Source organism: Periplaneta americana, chromosome 3, assembly GCF_040183065.1.
Source record: "Periplaneta americana isolate PAMFEO1 chromosome 3, P.americana_PAMFEO1_priV1, whole genome shotgun sequence".
NCBI lineage: Eukaryota > Metazoa > Arthropoda > Insecta > Blattodea > Blattidae > Periplaneta > Periplaneta americana.
The window spans coordinates 118,960,681-118,976,043 of record NC_091119.1 but is presented as its reverse complement, the minus strand read 5'-3'; the positions used below and the strand labels follow the sequence as shown (position 1 = coordinate 118,976,043).

Genomic DNA, 15,363 nt, shown 5'->3' with positions numbered 1-15,363 from the left:
ACTAAAATGCTCTCTCAATTAATATCACTCAATAAAAGAATTGTATTCCAATGGATGCCATCCCACTGTGGAATCCTGGGAAACGAGAATGCGGATGCTTTAGCAAAGAAGGGCAGCACTGCTACTTACAGACCTGTTACTAAATCTACGTATTACTCTGTGAAAAGATTTATTAAATCTACATACTTAGACTTCAACAAACAAAATTTGATAACACAATCCCAAGGGAAAAAATGGAACTCTCTGCATCAAAATCCACAGTTAATTCCCGATTTACCACGAAAATCGTTTGTAGCTGCATTTAGATTGGCAACAGGCCATGATTGTTTGGCCAAATACCTGCATAGAATTGGAATATATCAGTCCCCTAACTGTCCATTGTGCAACTCAAACCAAGAAATGGATTCGGAACACCTCAAAATCTGTGCTTCAGTGGCTGGTCATGATAATATCTTTGAAAAATATTGGAGTGCAAGAGGTCAAATGACTTTATTGTCAAACGCCTGGCATTAGAAAACAACAACATATTATAATAAATAGATGTGTCACTAGAAACTGCAGTATTTTAGAATTTTAGTAAGAATTAGAACAATGGAACTATGTTTGTAGTGTTTTAAAACATTTTGCAAGCAGTATAATGTAGGTAACATATTTCGATTCATAATAAACTTCAAAGTAAAGGAGAAACTTGCTTACTGTAGACTGTGTTGTAATTCATGCTATTGTCATAAACATTTCTGACTGCGATTTACTTTTTTAAGGAAGGTTTTCTTTGCTAATGATCCTTTTGAACTACTCAGATTATTAAGAGTCAATGAGACAAATATATGTGATATTGAAAGCATAGGGAAATGAGAATGGTAGGGTAGAACAAAATACTTGAATAAGATCTGCACTAGCTTTTTCGTGCACCACCAATGTCAGGTAATTGTTCTGAAATTTAATCTCCGTCTCTTTCGTGACAAATTTTGATCTAATTTTTAAGAGGTATGACATCATATATGCCATTTTTTAAATAGAACATAATATAATAAATTGAGCGAAAAAAATAATATTCAGAACTTTGGACTTCGTGAAGACAAAATGACGGGGTTTTATGAATCTGTAAAATCTTGGTATATTTTAAGTTCTCGGCAATTGTTTCAGGGAAAATCTGTCAGTCCCGTCCAACTACTGGTACATTAAGGCTGTGCTCGTCAACTTCTTCTTATTTCTGGTGCTGTTTTTCCTGACAACGCCAGCAATTGTTGTTAACTTCCTTGATACTATGACAGTAGAAAATGAGCTAGAAAAGATGGTGAGTTAATATCGCATTTAGATTCTATGATGCTTATGTGATATTACATTTCTTATACAATAAATATGATTTTCATGACATATTTTAAAATGTAGTAACAATAAAATTATTCCAAGGTGAAGATTAACTAGCCATTAATATAATAAGATAAAACGACATGAATTTATCATTGAAAATTAATTGATGTAATTAGTAAGATACATACTTTGCTATATGTTTTCCTTACTGTCACTTTTTTTACCAGCAGAGTGACATCGGAGCTTTTTCAGATGAAGATCGAATTGAAATATATAGTTCATTCTTACATTTTGGCTCATGTAGCAAAATATTAATATACAGTTCTGACAGAAGTTTGAACAGAATAGTCGAACGTCGGTCTGTGATTAGTGAGTCAAAACAATAGTAAAGTAGAATATCATAAGACAGAAAGGGATTTAGAAATGAAGTATATTAACGTGAATATTCAGAAAAAGAGATTGCCGTAGCTCTTATAAGTCATGCTTTATTCTAATTTTTCTATTTCATACTTAACATTACGTGTCTAAAACATTAAAATAATATAACATAGTCCATAATCTTGTCAGAATGTAAAATATATGGGACCAGAGCCCAATGGCAGCATTTGATCTATAGATTAATCATGAAGTTAAATAGCTCAATCCTTGAAAGAAGGAAATTATTACAAGTTAATTATGGCAGAAGTGATGAATTTGAACCTGGAATTTATTTCTTTTAACATCATTTCATAAGAAATTTTCTGATTGACTTTCTCACTGCCTTTCTGTTGTAGAGCCCTGTCCTGTCTGAGTTCCTGCCAACATTGTTGCTGTGGACTGTGGCAGCCCTGCTGCCTGTCTTGGTTTCGTATTCTGACCAGTGGCTGTCTCACTGGACGCGTTCAGAACAGAATCACTCTATCATGAGAAAAACATTCATTTTTCTACTTTTCATGGTGTTGGTATTGCCATCCTTAGGCCTTACAAGGTGTGTTGAGCAAGTGCAATGCACGTTATTCTATACAGTAACTACTCATCAAAAATACTTTATATAATGCCCCTTCATTCTGAAACATACAGTTTTGTTTCTTTAAGGTGATGAAAACTCTCTGCATAAATTGTTATGGGACATAAGACAATCTTTTTTGCCAATGAATGTATGTTTACGAACTTCACTTATTGGCACCAGGGGCATTTACAGAGATGCTGGTGGAGTTGATACAAAAACTAATGGACACATGATTGTGAACAACATGGTCATTCAGAAAAGGTGTCAGTTTTGCGACTGGCAACAGAATTGCATGCATGACAATGTTGAAACATCGATTGCTAGATTCGAGGCATTTCAAGAACAGATGCAACAGTGACAGTGATTCTTTTGACGAGGTCTTCATCTGAGTCAGTGAGAGTCACAGACACGAGGTTCTTCTTGTGTTCCCAGAAGAAGAAGGAAGAATTAGCACATTAAGTCAAGTGGTGACTAGACAATCAGTCTACCCTGTCTATCCATCAGTTCCCAAACATGTCTCTCAGATAATGTCTCACATCATGGCTAAAAGTGTGCTGGCACCTCATTGTGTTGAAACCATATTCTTCTGTGAGCAGCAAGGCCTGTTGAGTTATGGACGATACCTGCCCAAACATCGACGAAAAACCATTGTTGATTGCTATGCACCCTTGTGGAAGTGGATTTTCTTCTTCCCAAATATGAGAATTGTGAAAGAGGCGTCATCTGAGGAGAGCACGTAAGCCAGAAAATCAGACTATCACAATCTGCTGCAGAAACCAGTATATGAACTCCACACTAAGAGAGTAATCCACAGGTCACAATTCCTGGACCTTCTTATAATGAAGTATACGTAATTGCTGCTCGTAGTCCACCACTGTGGAGTAACGATTAACATGTCTGACTGTGAAATGAACAGACTCGGGTTCAAATCTTGGTTGGGATAAGTTACTTGATTGGGATTTTCCCTCAACCAATTGAAGCAGAATCAATAGCATTGGACTTCGGACTCATTTCGCCATCATTAATTCACATATCATCATCATTCATATCATAGCCCGATTAGGTTCATGGCATGGTCGTTCAGCTACAAGTATCATTCACAGAACAGGAGTGGTAAGCACAATAAGCCTCAGGCTCCCTCCTCCTTTAAAAAAAGAACTGCTGCTTGTGCAAGTCTCTTCACACAAGGGCACAGTCCACCCTGAAGCTATATGCAACAGCTCACGTGCTTTTAATTGGATTGCCCTCAATCCGTCTTAGAATTTCTTCCATGTCAGGAGTATGAATGGTTCTCTCTGACCAATGTCACGCATGTTTGCACGGAATGTTCCTGTTTCTCGCAATTGCCAGTATATATGCGCGAATGTTTGGTAGTCTGGCACATGCCTGATGAGGAACTGCTATCAGCACAGTCTCATAGCAGCTATTCCTTGACCATTTTCAATCCCATGTCAGATGGATATCAGCCATTTCAACAGTCGTGAAATACTTAATGTTAAAAGTAATTTATCTGATTTATGAATGTCGACGTCCTTACTTATTCCCCATTTGGAGGTGACTATCTGTAAAAAAGTACACCCAATATACTATACTAACATGACCAAAAGAACTGTCGCTGCGAGAAGTATTGGAACTGACTCTGTTTACTTCTCGGGTACATAAACTGTACACATTAAGTTGCGATTTCATTATCAAACACTGTGACTTCAATCCGGTCCACAGTTCACTTGGTCATGTACACCAACATCTCTCTAAACACTCTGTAGCTCCAATAGATGATGTGAGCAGACATACTTTCATTGACATATATAAATATGTAAATCCCACAAGGGTAGCTGCCCTTTATTAAGGGTTGCCAAAAGACACAGCATACTAAACAAATAAAAAAATTTTATTATCAGTATTATTATTTTTAAAAGAAAGCTACGCCATAACAATTTGTACAGAGTTTTTCAGCACTCTTATTTAGCAAACCTTCACTCATATGACTTCTATATTTGTGTCTCTGGAGTAGAAAAGAAAATAAAACCAAGTTTTGTTTGAAATATTATTATATAATTTAATCATTTCAATTGAAATGAATTTATTTTGCATAATGATGGTACAATATAATAATTCCTTAAATTATCAACTAAAACATTATAGTTACAGTAGATTTCATGAATATTCTAACTTTTTAACACATGTATTGTCTCGAATGTTTAAATAACTTAAAACAAGAATTTCACTTTTCAAAATGAATTCGTATTTACAATTGACGCGAATATAACTCATATGATAGTCAGTATTCAATATTTAAGAATCTTTTCTCAAATTAGCGACTAAAAACATTATACAGTTACAGCGACTAAAAACATTATACAGTTACAGTTAGCATAAATATCATTCATTGTGAATTTTTTTTTAGGATGCTGTAAATAAGAGATTACTTCTAATATACAGTATATTGTTGTTACCAGCTTGTCATTTTTTCTGAATGTAGTCTGTTTTGTTCGATAACGCAATCCGGAACAATAATAGTGCTGAACATCTCTGTAAAAATACTATAGTTATTGAATATATGAATGAACGCAATGTTAAGGAGTTGAAAGTGAAGGCTATTGGTGCAGCGAGTGTGGTAATTATTTTGTTGCTCTCAAGGCTATGAAGGAAATGATGTTAAATCTCAAGAATAAAGTACAGTATTAAAAAAGATGTCTTATTTTAAGTTTTTAGTGATACTTAGTACTACCAAGTATTAACCGTATCAGTGCCTCAGCTCTCTTAATGAAGTATGACATTGAGGAATATACATGTTAATTTAGATAAATTAAATTGCACATGTAAATATTACTGAAATATTCAGTGCTGTACCATTTTTTCTCACTTATACATTCTTGTCTGATATTAGTTGTTTCTGTTATATTTGCTTTAAGTGCTCAGGCATTTGTGGACTGGACAATCCATGCTCGCAACGAAACCTATCGATGGGAATGCTTATTCCTACCTGATAAGGGAGCGTTCTTTGTGAATTACGTAACGACTTCAGCATTCATTGGGACAGCACTAGAGTTGATTCGCTTTCCAGAGCTTTTTGTATACACAGTCAGGCTATGTCTTGCAAGGTAAGTTTAAATAATTTAGAGTTCTCTGTTGTTAATCAAATAAAACTGCATTGTAAGAACATAAATTATACATACTAATAATGTATTTTGTAATGAATGAATATGTGTTGCATTACGATCCCTTTCATATGAGTAATCATTGCCTTAGAGTAAGCCATTGTACTTCATGCCTTTAGATATTTACTTAACACTCTATATTGCTATAATATTACATTTGCCTCACTTCATCATCCATTTTCTCGATATTTACTAGTGTGAATGGACCTGGAGGTTTTACCGGATGTTCTAACAGTATTTTTTATAAATTTAACAGGAGCTTTTTGTAAAATAATTAATTGTTTGATATACTTTTTTTTCTTTTTTTAAAATATTGGGTATAAAAGGAAACCGATGAGTGAAGTACATGTGGTAAAAATTGAATTATTCCAAGTTTTATTGAAGCTGAGAAAATAGGATACTTATCATTGCAGGGATAAGGTATTCCAAACCTCCTGAAAGAGATCTTATCTTTCTTCTTTAATAAGTGTCTTATTAATTTTGTATAATTAATACATACATACATACATACGTAAATGTACTGCCCCAGGGCAGGTCTTTCACTGCAAGCCCAGCATTCTTCAATCTTTCCTATTTTCTGCCTTCCTCTTTGTCTCCACATATAATCCATATATCTTAATGTCGTCTGTCATCTGATATCTCCTCCCATTCACCATTCCTTGCCATGCATCCTTCAGTAGGCAGTTTCTTCTCAGCCAGTGACCGAACCAATTTCTTTTTCTCTTTCTGATCAGTTTCAGCATCATTCTTTTTTCACCCACTCTTTCCAAGACAGCTTCATTTCTTATTCTGTTTGTCCATTTCACTTGCTCCATTCTTCTCCATATCCACATTTCAAATAATTTTAGTCGCTTCTCTTACTTCGTCGTAATGTCCATGTTTCTTACCCATACAATGCCGCGCTCCACACAAAGCACTTCACTAGTCTCTTCCTTAGTTCTTTTTCCAGAGATCCGCAGAAGATGTTCCTTTTTATATTAAAATCTTTCTTTGCCATTGCTATCTTCCTTTTGACTTCCTGGCAGCAGCTCATGTTACTGCTTATAGTACACTCCAAGTATATGAAGCTGTTCACTTGCTCTACTGCCTCATTTAGTATTCGCAAGTTTACCTTCTTTATTTTACTCTCTTTTCTGGCCCTTGATTAACCATTCTGCAGATTCTGTCACCTAAAAATAGAATGTGATTTTTTTAAGTAGTGCACAGTAATAATATATAAGTGACTTATAACCGCTCTTCCCCCCCCCCCCCCAGAGTTATGCCTATCACGATCGTGTAACTTCGCTAGATGCTAGGGTTGCCAACTTTTTTTTTTGAAGAAAATACTGGAGGTCAAGAAATCGACAAAATTTCACATAGAAAATTGGCAAATTATTCAGTTCAGTTATTAAAAAGCAACTTTATTATTATAGTTCGACAGCTAGGCTTAGGCCTAAATTAAGAGTATTTTGCAACAGATTTTCTTTCACATATTAATTGAAGTCAGTTGCAGTTTGCAGCTCTGATTTCATTAGATGTGTCATACTCCTGTTTCGAACATCTGTCCAATTATTGTTCATGAGATAAAACATCCTTTTTGTATGAGCATTACAACTTGGTATGCATAAAACAAAAGTCGTCAGTTTTTTCAGAATTATAATATTAATATTGTTTGATTTTAAACAGGTCAGCACTAAAACCTATTTACTGAAAGCATTACCTTCTGAAAATCCTGCACATTTCAATGCATCTCTTAAACAACAAAATTCTTCATATGAACAGTCATCATTCACGGCAAAATCAAATGTTTAGAATAATGATTCTTACATTGAATAAATAAGGGAGAAAAATGCTTGAAGAGAAGAAAAATATGGGAGCTGGGAGACTGTTAAAATTAGGAAAAAATATGGGAGATCCTGGGAAATACAGGAGGGTTGGCAACCCTTGGGAAAATGTTAAAAATTAGGAGTAAATATGAGAGATCCCGGGAAATATGGGAGGGTTGGCAACCCTGCTAGATGCACAACTTTTGTTCGGTTCTCAGTTGAGATTAAATGAACAATTTCACTCTCTTTGACTGTCATAAAAAATTCCACTGCGCATCCTCATGCTCGACCATTTCTTAGTAATTAATAAGCTTAGAATGTGCATAAAAATATAATTTGTAGGGAAGTGCAGAAAAATGACTGGCTTTTTAAAATTTTTTAAATGGCACCAGATGGACATATCTATTAAAATTCATAATACAGATTATCCATTTTTTTCGATTAACCATTCAGTATGCCATGTCCATTAAAACTGATAATTCTGTGGTGTTTGATCAAAACATGATAACTCCAAAAAACCTGTTTTGAGATACAAGCATTTTTATTTTCAGTTTACAGATACAAATCATAGTTCAAGTTTACATACAAATGTGAATGAAAATAATATAAGATTAGATGGAAATATCACGGCTGTATCAAACGAAAGAGAACTGTTTTTTATATAGGGTTGCGCTTTCAGCTAAAAAAGGCCATTTTCAGAGCTGTCGTGTTCTGACCAAACACCACAGAATTGAGGTTGTACTGTATGTCTAAATATGTCTACTTCTTACCTGTAAATTTTAATTATAATTTTTTTTTTTTCAGATTCATTTTAAGGTTTTGAGATTCCCTTAGTATGAACTGTGTTTTGCATGTGCTGTGTGTGTTATGGAATCATGTGTTCACATAGATAGAAATAATAATTTACTATAATACTTCAAAATTAAGACTTAAACTAAACTTTCTGTACACGATTAGTTCTTCATTCATAAATCACTTACATGAGCACTTTGCTGAAGAGTAAAAACTTGTATTCAGAATTTTATTGCGCTAAAATTCCCTGAATTTATTATGTGACAGTTAATTTAACACTATTTGTACTCGTTTTAATGAAACAGGTTAATTTTAAGAGATAGTAGTTCCTCCTATAGTGTAATGTATATAAGAAATAATTTCGTTGTGGATTTTCACTCGATAAGAATAACAAGAAAAATAGAGTTAAGACAGAACATTCAAAACATACAGTCTCGTAAGTAAAAGAAGAGGCCGTACTTTAAAAGAAAACAGTGTTCGTGGACAGTAATTTTTAATTTTTATTACTCATATCAGAAGTGTTGTTTAATGTTATAGGTCACAAGCTGAGACAGCAAGTGTGCGCAAAGCTATTTTATGGGAGTTCCCATTTGGTGTCCAATATGCATGGATGTTACTCATATTTGCCATGACAACTATGTATAGTCTCTCCTGTCCCCTCATCACACCGTTTGGTAAGTTGGTGACTCTGTTGTAAGTATATTATCATCCTATATTATAATAGATTATAATAAAATATATTTTGATGTTTGTATACATTTTTTTTACATAATTATGATGATATAAATAAGTTATAGAATATTGTTAAGAATTTAATAATATTTTGTTTCAAAGTACGTGCCTAAATGAGATGAAAATGGCAATGGATCTTTTGGCTTCTTAGTGAAATTTTCTTTTCAGGTCTGCTGTATATGATACTAAAACATTTTGTGGATCGGTATAACATTTATTTTGCATATGGACCATCAAAGATCAGCTCTCGTATTCATGCAACAGCAATCAACATCGTGATCATATCCATCACACTGCAGCAACTAAGCTTCACCTCACTCTCTATACTCAGACGAGGGTTCAATGATATCTCTATCTACTCATTGGTTGGCTTCTGCATTACACTTTTATTCCTCTCAGCACAGATATTCCTCAATTGGTGCAAAGGATTTAGTCCAATTTCATACCAGGTAAATATATATTTAAGAACAATTGTAACATGTTGCTAGAGAGTGCTGCTACTTCGATAAAATAATCATTGTTAATAATACTTTCTTCATTTTTCATACAATCACACAATTTTAACTGGCATTTATAGTAGGCCTAATATAGAAATGTAATAGGAAATCGAAATATTTAAAATTTTACGTTTGAGAATTTATTTACTTGTGTAGGACTTGTTTGACTGAACACAATACAGGATGATTCACGAGTAATGACCTGTACTTTAGGAATTAATTCTATAGGCTATTTTGAGCATAAAATGTCATGTGAACATGTGTCCGATTACAAAATAAAAACTTTTCTTAACTTTATTGGGAAGCAAGAAGCAAAATGGGTTAAATGATCCCAAATTGCGGCCATTAGAGAACAACAACAACATGTGTCCGATTATCAATTGTTAAAGAGTTACGGCTGATCGAATCCTACGAAAGTAGCAGTGGTTTTGGACAGGACTAAGAATTATTTTAGGAAGAGAAAAATGAATTGGCTGGGTCACTGGCTGAGAAGAAACTGCCTACTGAACAATGCACTGGAAGGAATGGTGAACGGGAGAAGAGTTCGGGGCATGGCGTTCCATACCTCAGCACAGCTGTCCCTGATGAAAGCAGCTGATAATCACCAGATATACCTTTCCCTTTTTCCCCATACTTCACGTCACAGTGCAACCCTGCATTTAGTTTACGTTACAATGTTTGTATTATGATGCAAGCAACTCCAAAGCCTGATTCACAATATGATGTTTAGATTTTTACGAATAATTTTCAAGCTAATGATATAATCGAAACCATGTTCATATGACATTTTATGCTCAAAATTCCCTATAGAACTGGTTCCTAAAGTGCGGGTTATTAGTCGTGAATCACCCAGTATATGAGCAGCACTATATTATCATTGTGGTGTAATTTAATGATGAACGGAAGTGTAACAATTTGTCCATCCATGATAAAGAAAAAAGAACTGTGCAATGCTCCATTGTCATTGTGATATAGCAAATGGCAAACAGTGTTTAAATATTTTGCCCAGATTTAACATAATATAACTGTTATCCATTTGCTTCTGTCAACCATCTTTTGATTTAATTCAAGGATTTTCCCTTTTCAATAGTTTCTTTATCCACTGTTCTTTTCCGTGTTGGTCTTCCATTTTCATTAATTTTTAACAAGCTGTACTTATTATCTTTACAAGAATTATCGATCATCTCCGGGATCATCAATTCAGGCAAGTCCTCGAAGGGATGGATCCATGCACCAGTTTGTACCAGACGTTCTGCAACCACCACAGGCACGTCAACCTGACGTAGTGAGTGTGCAAAGTCCTGTGGAAGGACTCTCCATCTTGCAGCGAACCTATGGAACTCGAGCAAGAGACAATGTGGAAGTCGTAGACACAATGGTTTCACCAGATAGTGTACTCTCACTAGATCCAGGACCCATCAATACACATGATAGAATTGCGTTGTACCAAGATTATGATGGCTCAAACACTGAAGTGTAGCCATGAGTTAGACCCTTCAAATTTGGCTGTAAAGAACTGAACATTAATTTCATAGTTATCGAGAAGCAGCATTATGTATTCTGGAATTAAACTTCCTCCAGAAAAATCACAATAGCGCATGCATTGCCATATCTCTGTAAGTGACAGCCTTTAATTTGATAGCAGTCTTTTTACATTGTGTCTTCAACTTTCCAGGAATTGTATACTATATTGGTCGAGGAAGAGGAAGACTATGATCCATTCTCTAAGTCTAAGATAATACTGCATTACTTTATCTTCCCAACTTCCCTGGAGTCTACAGGATTAACAATTATTTACCTATAAATTGAATAAAAATTAGGTTCTTTTTTGTGTTAGTAATTTGCATAAAATAAAATAGATTATCTGACTGCTGCTTCTCGACCATTTAAGAAAACAATTCTGTAAATGGAGACTGCACCTTTGTATTTTGAAGTCCTGAACTGCATTTCCTTCAAGTAAGGACTGTAAGGAACTTCAGAATGTATGACAGTAATTCACATTTATTTATATCATAGACAAGCAGCCATTTGGTGTATTTGTGATTTGTGTAAATTGAGAATTTTTCTTGGTGTCGGATATCAGTATAAAAAAAAATAATTTATCTGACTGATGCTTGTCGAGCATTTACAAAAATAATGAATTTTAGCAGCTGTTCTATTCATCATTTTACTTGAAAACTAATTTTATAGCGAAAAAATACTTTAATATCGTCCACATGTTTTAACTTGTGGTCATGTTTTACACTTTCAGATTGTATTTGTTCTTTATTAACCATGGAAAACTTTAATCCATTGCTGCAATATATGATTTTTCTGTTGATTTGGCAGTCAATATTGCAACGAATCTTGTTGCTGTTGGTGTAGGTCATATTTTCTTTGCTAGACGTATATGTATATATTTGTATATGAATTGCTTAAGCTTGAAGTTGGATTTTCAGGTCTAGTCGAATTTTGAATGTTTAATCTATTAACCAAAGACCATACTTATTTACAGATGCACTGTGATGAATTACTAGTTTCTCATTGCTTTCCATTGTAGTTGTAGTCTACATAAACCTAAATTTTACAAATATAAAGTATTTTATGTATGCTATTTAATTAAATTGTACCCACATGTTGCAGATAGGATTAATTTATACCATTTTATTTCGAATTTTAAAAATAAATTGTTATTTATTGATAGGCAACCCTTGTAGGAGAGTACATATTGTACACTTAGTTTCTTTTAATTATGTACAGAGTGGGAAGTGTTTCTATTGTTTCCTGGACTCACTACACACTTGGCAACGAAGATTTATTGAAGTAACTTTTGTATAGTTTATATATTTTTTCATTGCTGTATTGCTATTATTTATAATGTAGGCTAATGAACACTTTCCACTATGAAACTTAACTTATATTTTCTTTGCTATATTCCTATTATTTATAATGTAAAGAACACTTTCGAGTATGAAACATAAGTTCCTGAAGATCATAATAGATCGAAGTTCACGATAGATCAGTGTTTTTCAAACTGGAAATCCAATTTAATAAACATTTTTGTAAAAAAAATATTATTTACCATGTCTAATATTGTGTAATTGTTCTAAAATAACTCTGCATTGTAAAAATGTTCAACAATTCTTAGAGTAACTTCTTCCATCACATTGATTCTAGCTCTTGGTGTAACCTGACTTCATTTCAGTTCACTTGTATCACGGTTAAATACGATCATGATGACTTACCTCCATAGGTTAGTGTCAGCTTTCTGTATTCATTTTACAGTATAAACAAGAATACTTCAAAGACTCTACAGTTAAAGACATTGTTTGTTATTTAAAAGTGATTGACACTAACAGTGCTGAGTTGTTCAAGATACACAGGTGTGTTTAATGAATAGTATATGAGAGTAATACCGGTATTTGTAAAACTTTTTATTTATAAAATGAACGTAATTCCACCAATTTTCACTTGAGACTAATTCATTAGTTTAAAAAATGAATGATTCCATTAATCCCACTGGAAAGCATTGATGGTGTTACAATAAATTAATATTATTTTACAAGATATCATAACTACGCTAATTTATTCTGAAACAAGTACAGTGTTTGTGTGTCCTAGAATGATACATGGTGATGTGATGTTTACTTTTCTAAGCACTGCAAAAAACTCTAAGAAAGCCGTTAGGAATACACCTTTTATTATAATACTCTGCATGTTGTCGGTTTCTGTTTGTTCCTGCTGATAGCTTCTTCGATTTAAGCTTTTTAAGTTTGTTTGTAGTCACTACCAGTCATATTTTTCATATTATAAGAGTTACATTACCATATTTGCTTTAACAACATTCAAGCTAAAATAATTAATTGTAGAATTATAATCTTGTAGAAATAGTACTTCAGAAAGTTTTTCTCGTGTTATATTGCATTGTTAATGATATTCAAATCCGTTCTACTGCATGTTTTAACTACTAACCTCTACCAGTGTCTGGCTGATACATTTAACATAATCAGAGAACACATTCTTCAAAGTTAACATAATTTGAAGGCAAACTTGAGGTTTTCTGTGCAGAAACTCACACATTTTATGTCAATTTGATATGTGCACCTCCAATAGCATGGCAGATGTTCAACCTGTACTCCACCTCATACGAGGTGTTCAGCAACATTTGCAGTGTGACGTTGATAGCCTGACGAATTTTGCGTCGTAAATCATTCAAGTTCTCCACAAGTATGGAGGCCAAGTGAATCGTTCAGCTTCTTTTCCAATCCATCACCCGGAGAACTGCCTATTCAGAAACTATTATACAAAGATCGTGAAGTGAGGCAGGGCCTCATCTTGCTGGAAAATGTTCTAGTAAGAAATTGCACAGCATAAAGTTACAGGATATCCAGATTATTTGTTCCTGTCACTGATTTTTAAGCAAAGAAGAACAGGCTTATTACCTGGACCTTTGTTAATGCATACATTTAAGTTTGACCAGTCTCTCAACTTCGCAAATCTTGCGTGGATTTTCACTATCTAATATTCGACAATTATGCCTGTCACTTTTCCCATAGACATGAAAAGTTGCTATCTTTTTTTTTTTTTTTTTTCGCAAATGTTTGTCCTCAGGATAGATTCGTTGGTGCATCTGAATCTAGTAGGCCTGTAGATGTAATCTTTTATGGACATCATGGACCATAGACTGAGGAATCTGAGGAATGCCAAGATCTAAACTGGCACATAGAACTAACTTTCTCGGACTTCTTGCAAAGGTTGTGAACTCAGACACCTTCTGCTTACCATGCATGGACACAACACTACCTGTTTCTTGTAATTGCTTGCACCACTGAATGATGCTCATGTAGCACAGTGGTCCAAAATGCAAATCTAGCTGAACAAAATTAATAACTTTTATCTGACAGATTTTTATGAAACTTTGAATAGAAGCTGCTATATTTTTGTGTAGAAACACTGATTTTGGTTGTATAAGGGAAACTACTCTTTTATAGGGATGCATTTAAACAAAATTAATAACTTCTCTCCTATATAACAGGTTTTTATGAAACTTTGTGCAGAAATTACAAGTAGCATATATTTTCGTGTACCAACACTGATTACGTTTGCATGAGGAACTACCCTTTCATAGAGAGTGCATTTAAACAAAATTAACAACTTCTCTCCTATTTAACAGAATTTTATGAAACATTGTGCAGGAGTTACATGTAGCATATATTTTTTGTGTACAAATCCTGATTACGATTGCATGAGAGGAACTATCCCTTTATAGGGGGTGCATTTAGACAAAATAACTTGTCTACTATGTAACAGATTTTTATGAAAATTTTGCACAGAAATTTCTGGTAGTATATATTTTTCGTGTACAAACTGGATTATGTTTGTTTAAGAACTATTACCTCTTTATGGGGGGTGAGGGTGTATTAGACAAAATTAACAAGTTATTTTCTATGAACAAATTTTTATGAAACTTTGTACAAGAAATACAGGTAGGATATATTTTTTCTCGAAGCCAACTGACTTGCGAAACACAATAATTATTTATTCTTCTTTCGAAGTTTCTCTGTCCAGGGATTCTATCAGTCTACACTTGGTTTCGGTACTACCTTCTTTAAAAAAATGTATGAAGTCTTCCTAATTTTGAAGAATAGGCAGTAAACTCAATGTCATAAAGTGGTTTGTATAATTTTGGGATACTTGTAGGAAATTGTACTTCACAATTTAACCAAATCTGATGTTTCAATAAAAACATATGCTAGTTTCTACTCAGCTGTTTTCAAAACTTCCAAGAACCAGATATTATACAGTTCAGTGTATTTTTTTATAATTTAAAAATAGCAACACTGCAGTCCTAGAATCTAAATTTTTTTTATATGTAATCACGGTTTTCATTCACTGTTCCATTTTTTCTGCAGTACTTCAAATACTCCCACACAGGTTATAATACGTAAATCATCTTTTCCTCTGCTTGACATAATCATATGTTTTTATAGGGTGTGAAGTAGTGCTGCTCATTGGAGCAAGTACAACTGGCGGAGGAATCAGAGATTACGAATAAAGCTCTCCAGTGATCTCCAGTACTACCGTAGGTGGTAGAG

General features: G+C 33.9%; 2 protein-coding genes across 2 annotated transcripts in view; one reads left to right on the top strand and one right to left on the bottom strand.

Annotated features, from left to right (window-relative positions):
- Positions 1–12,843, top strand: part of Tmem63 (transmembrane protein 63) — a 53,709-nt gene extending 40,866 nt beyond the window's left edge. The window contains exons 11-16 of the mRNA XM_069821416.1: positions 1,147–1,297; positions 2,088–2,281; positions 5,218–5,406; positions 8,598–8,734; positions 8,961–9,241; positions 10,461–12,843. Of these exons, the coding sequence (XP_069677517.1) occupies positions 1,147–1,297; positions 2,088–2,281; positions 5,218–5,406; positions 8,598–8,734; positions 8,961–9,241; positions 10,461–10,769 (1,261 nt within the window). The 3' untranslated portion in view covers positions 10,770–12,843. The remainder of the gene's footprint in view (positions 1–1,146; positions 1,298–2,087; positions 2,282–5,217; positions 5,407–8,597; positions 8,735–8,960; positions 9,242–10,460) is intronic.
- Positions 5,404–15,363, bottom strand: part of LOC138696444 (lys-63-specific deubiquitinase BRCC36-like) — a 48,866-nt gene continuing 38,906 nt past the window's right edge. Inside the window, exon 6 of the mRNA XM_069821420.1 lies at positions 5,404–6,632. Coding sequence (XP_069677521.1) covers positions 6,580–6,632 — 53 coding nt within the window. The 3' untranslated portion in view covers positions 5,404–6,579. The remainder of the gene's footprint in view (positions 6,633–15,363) is intronic.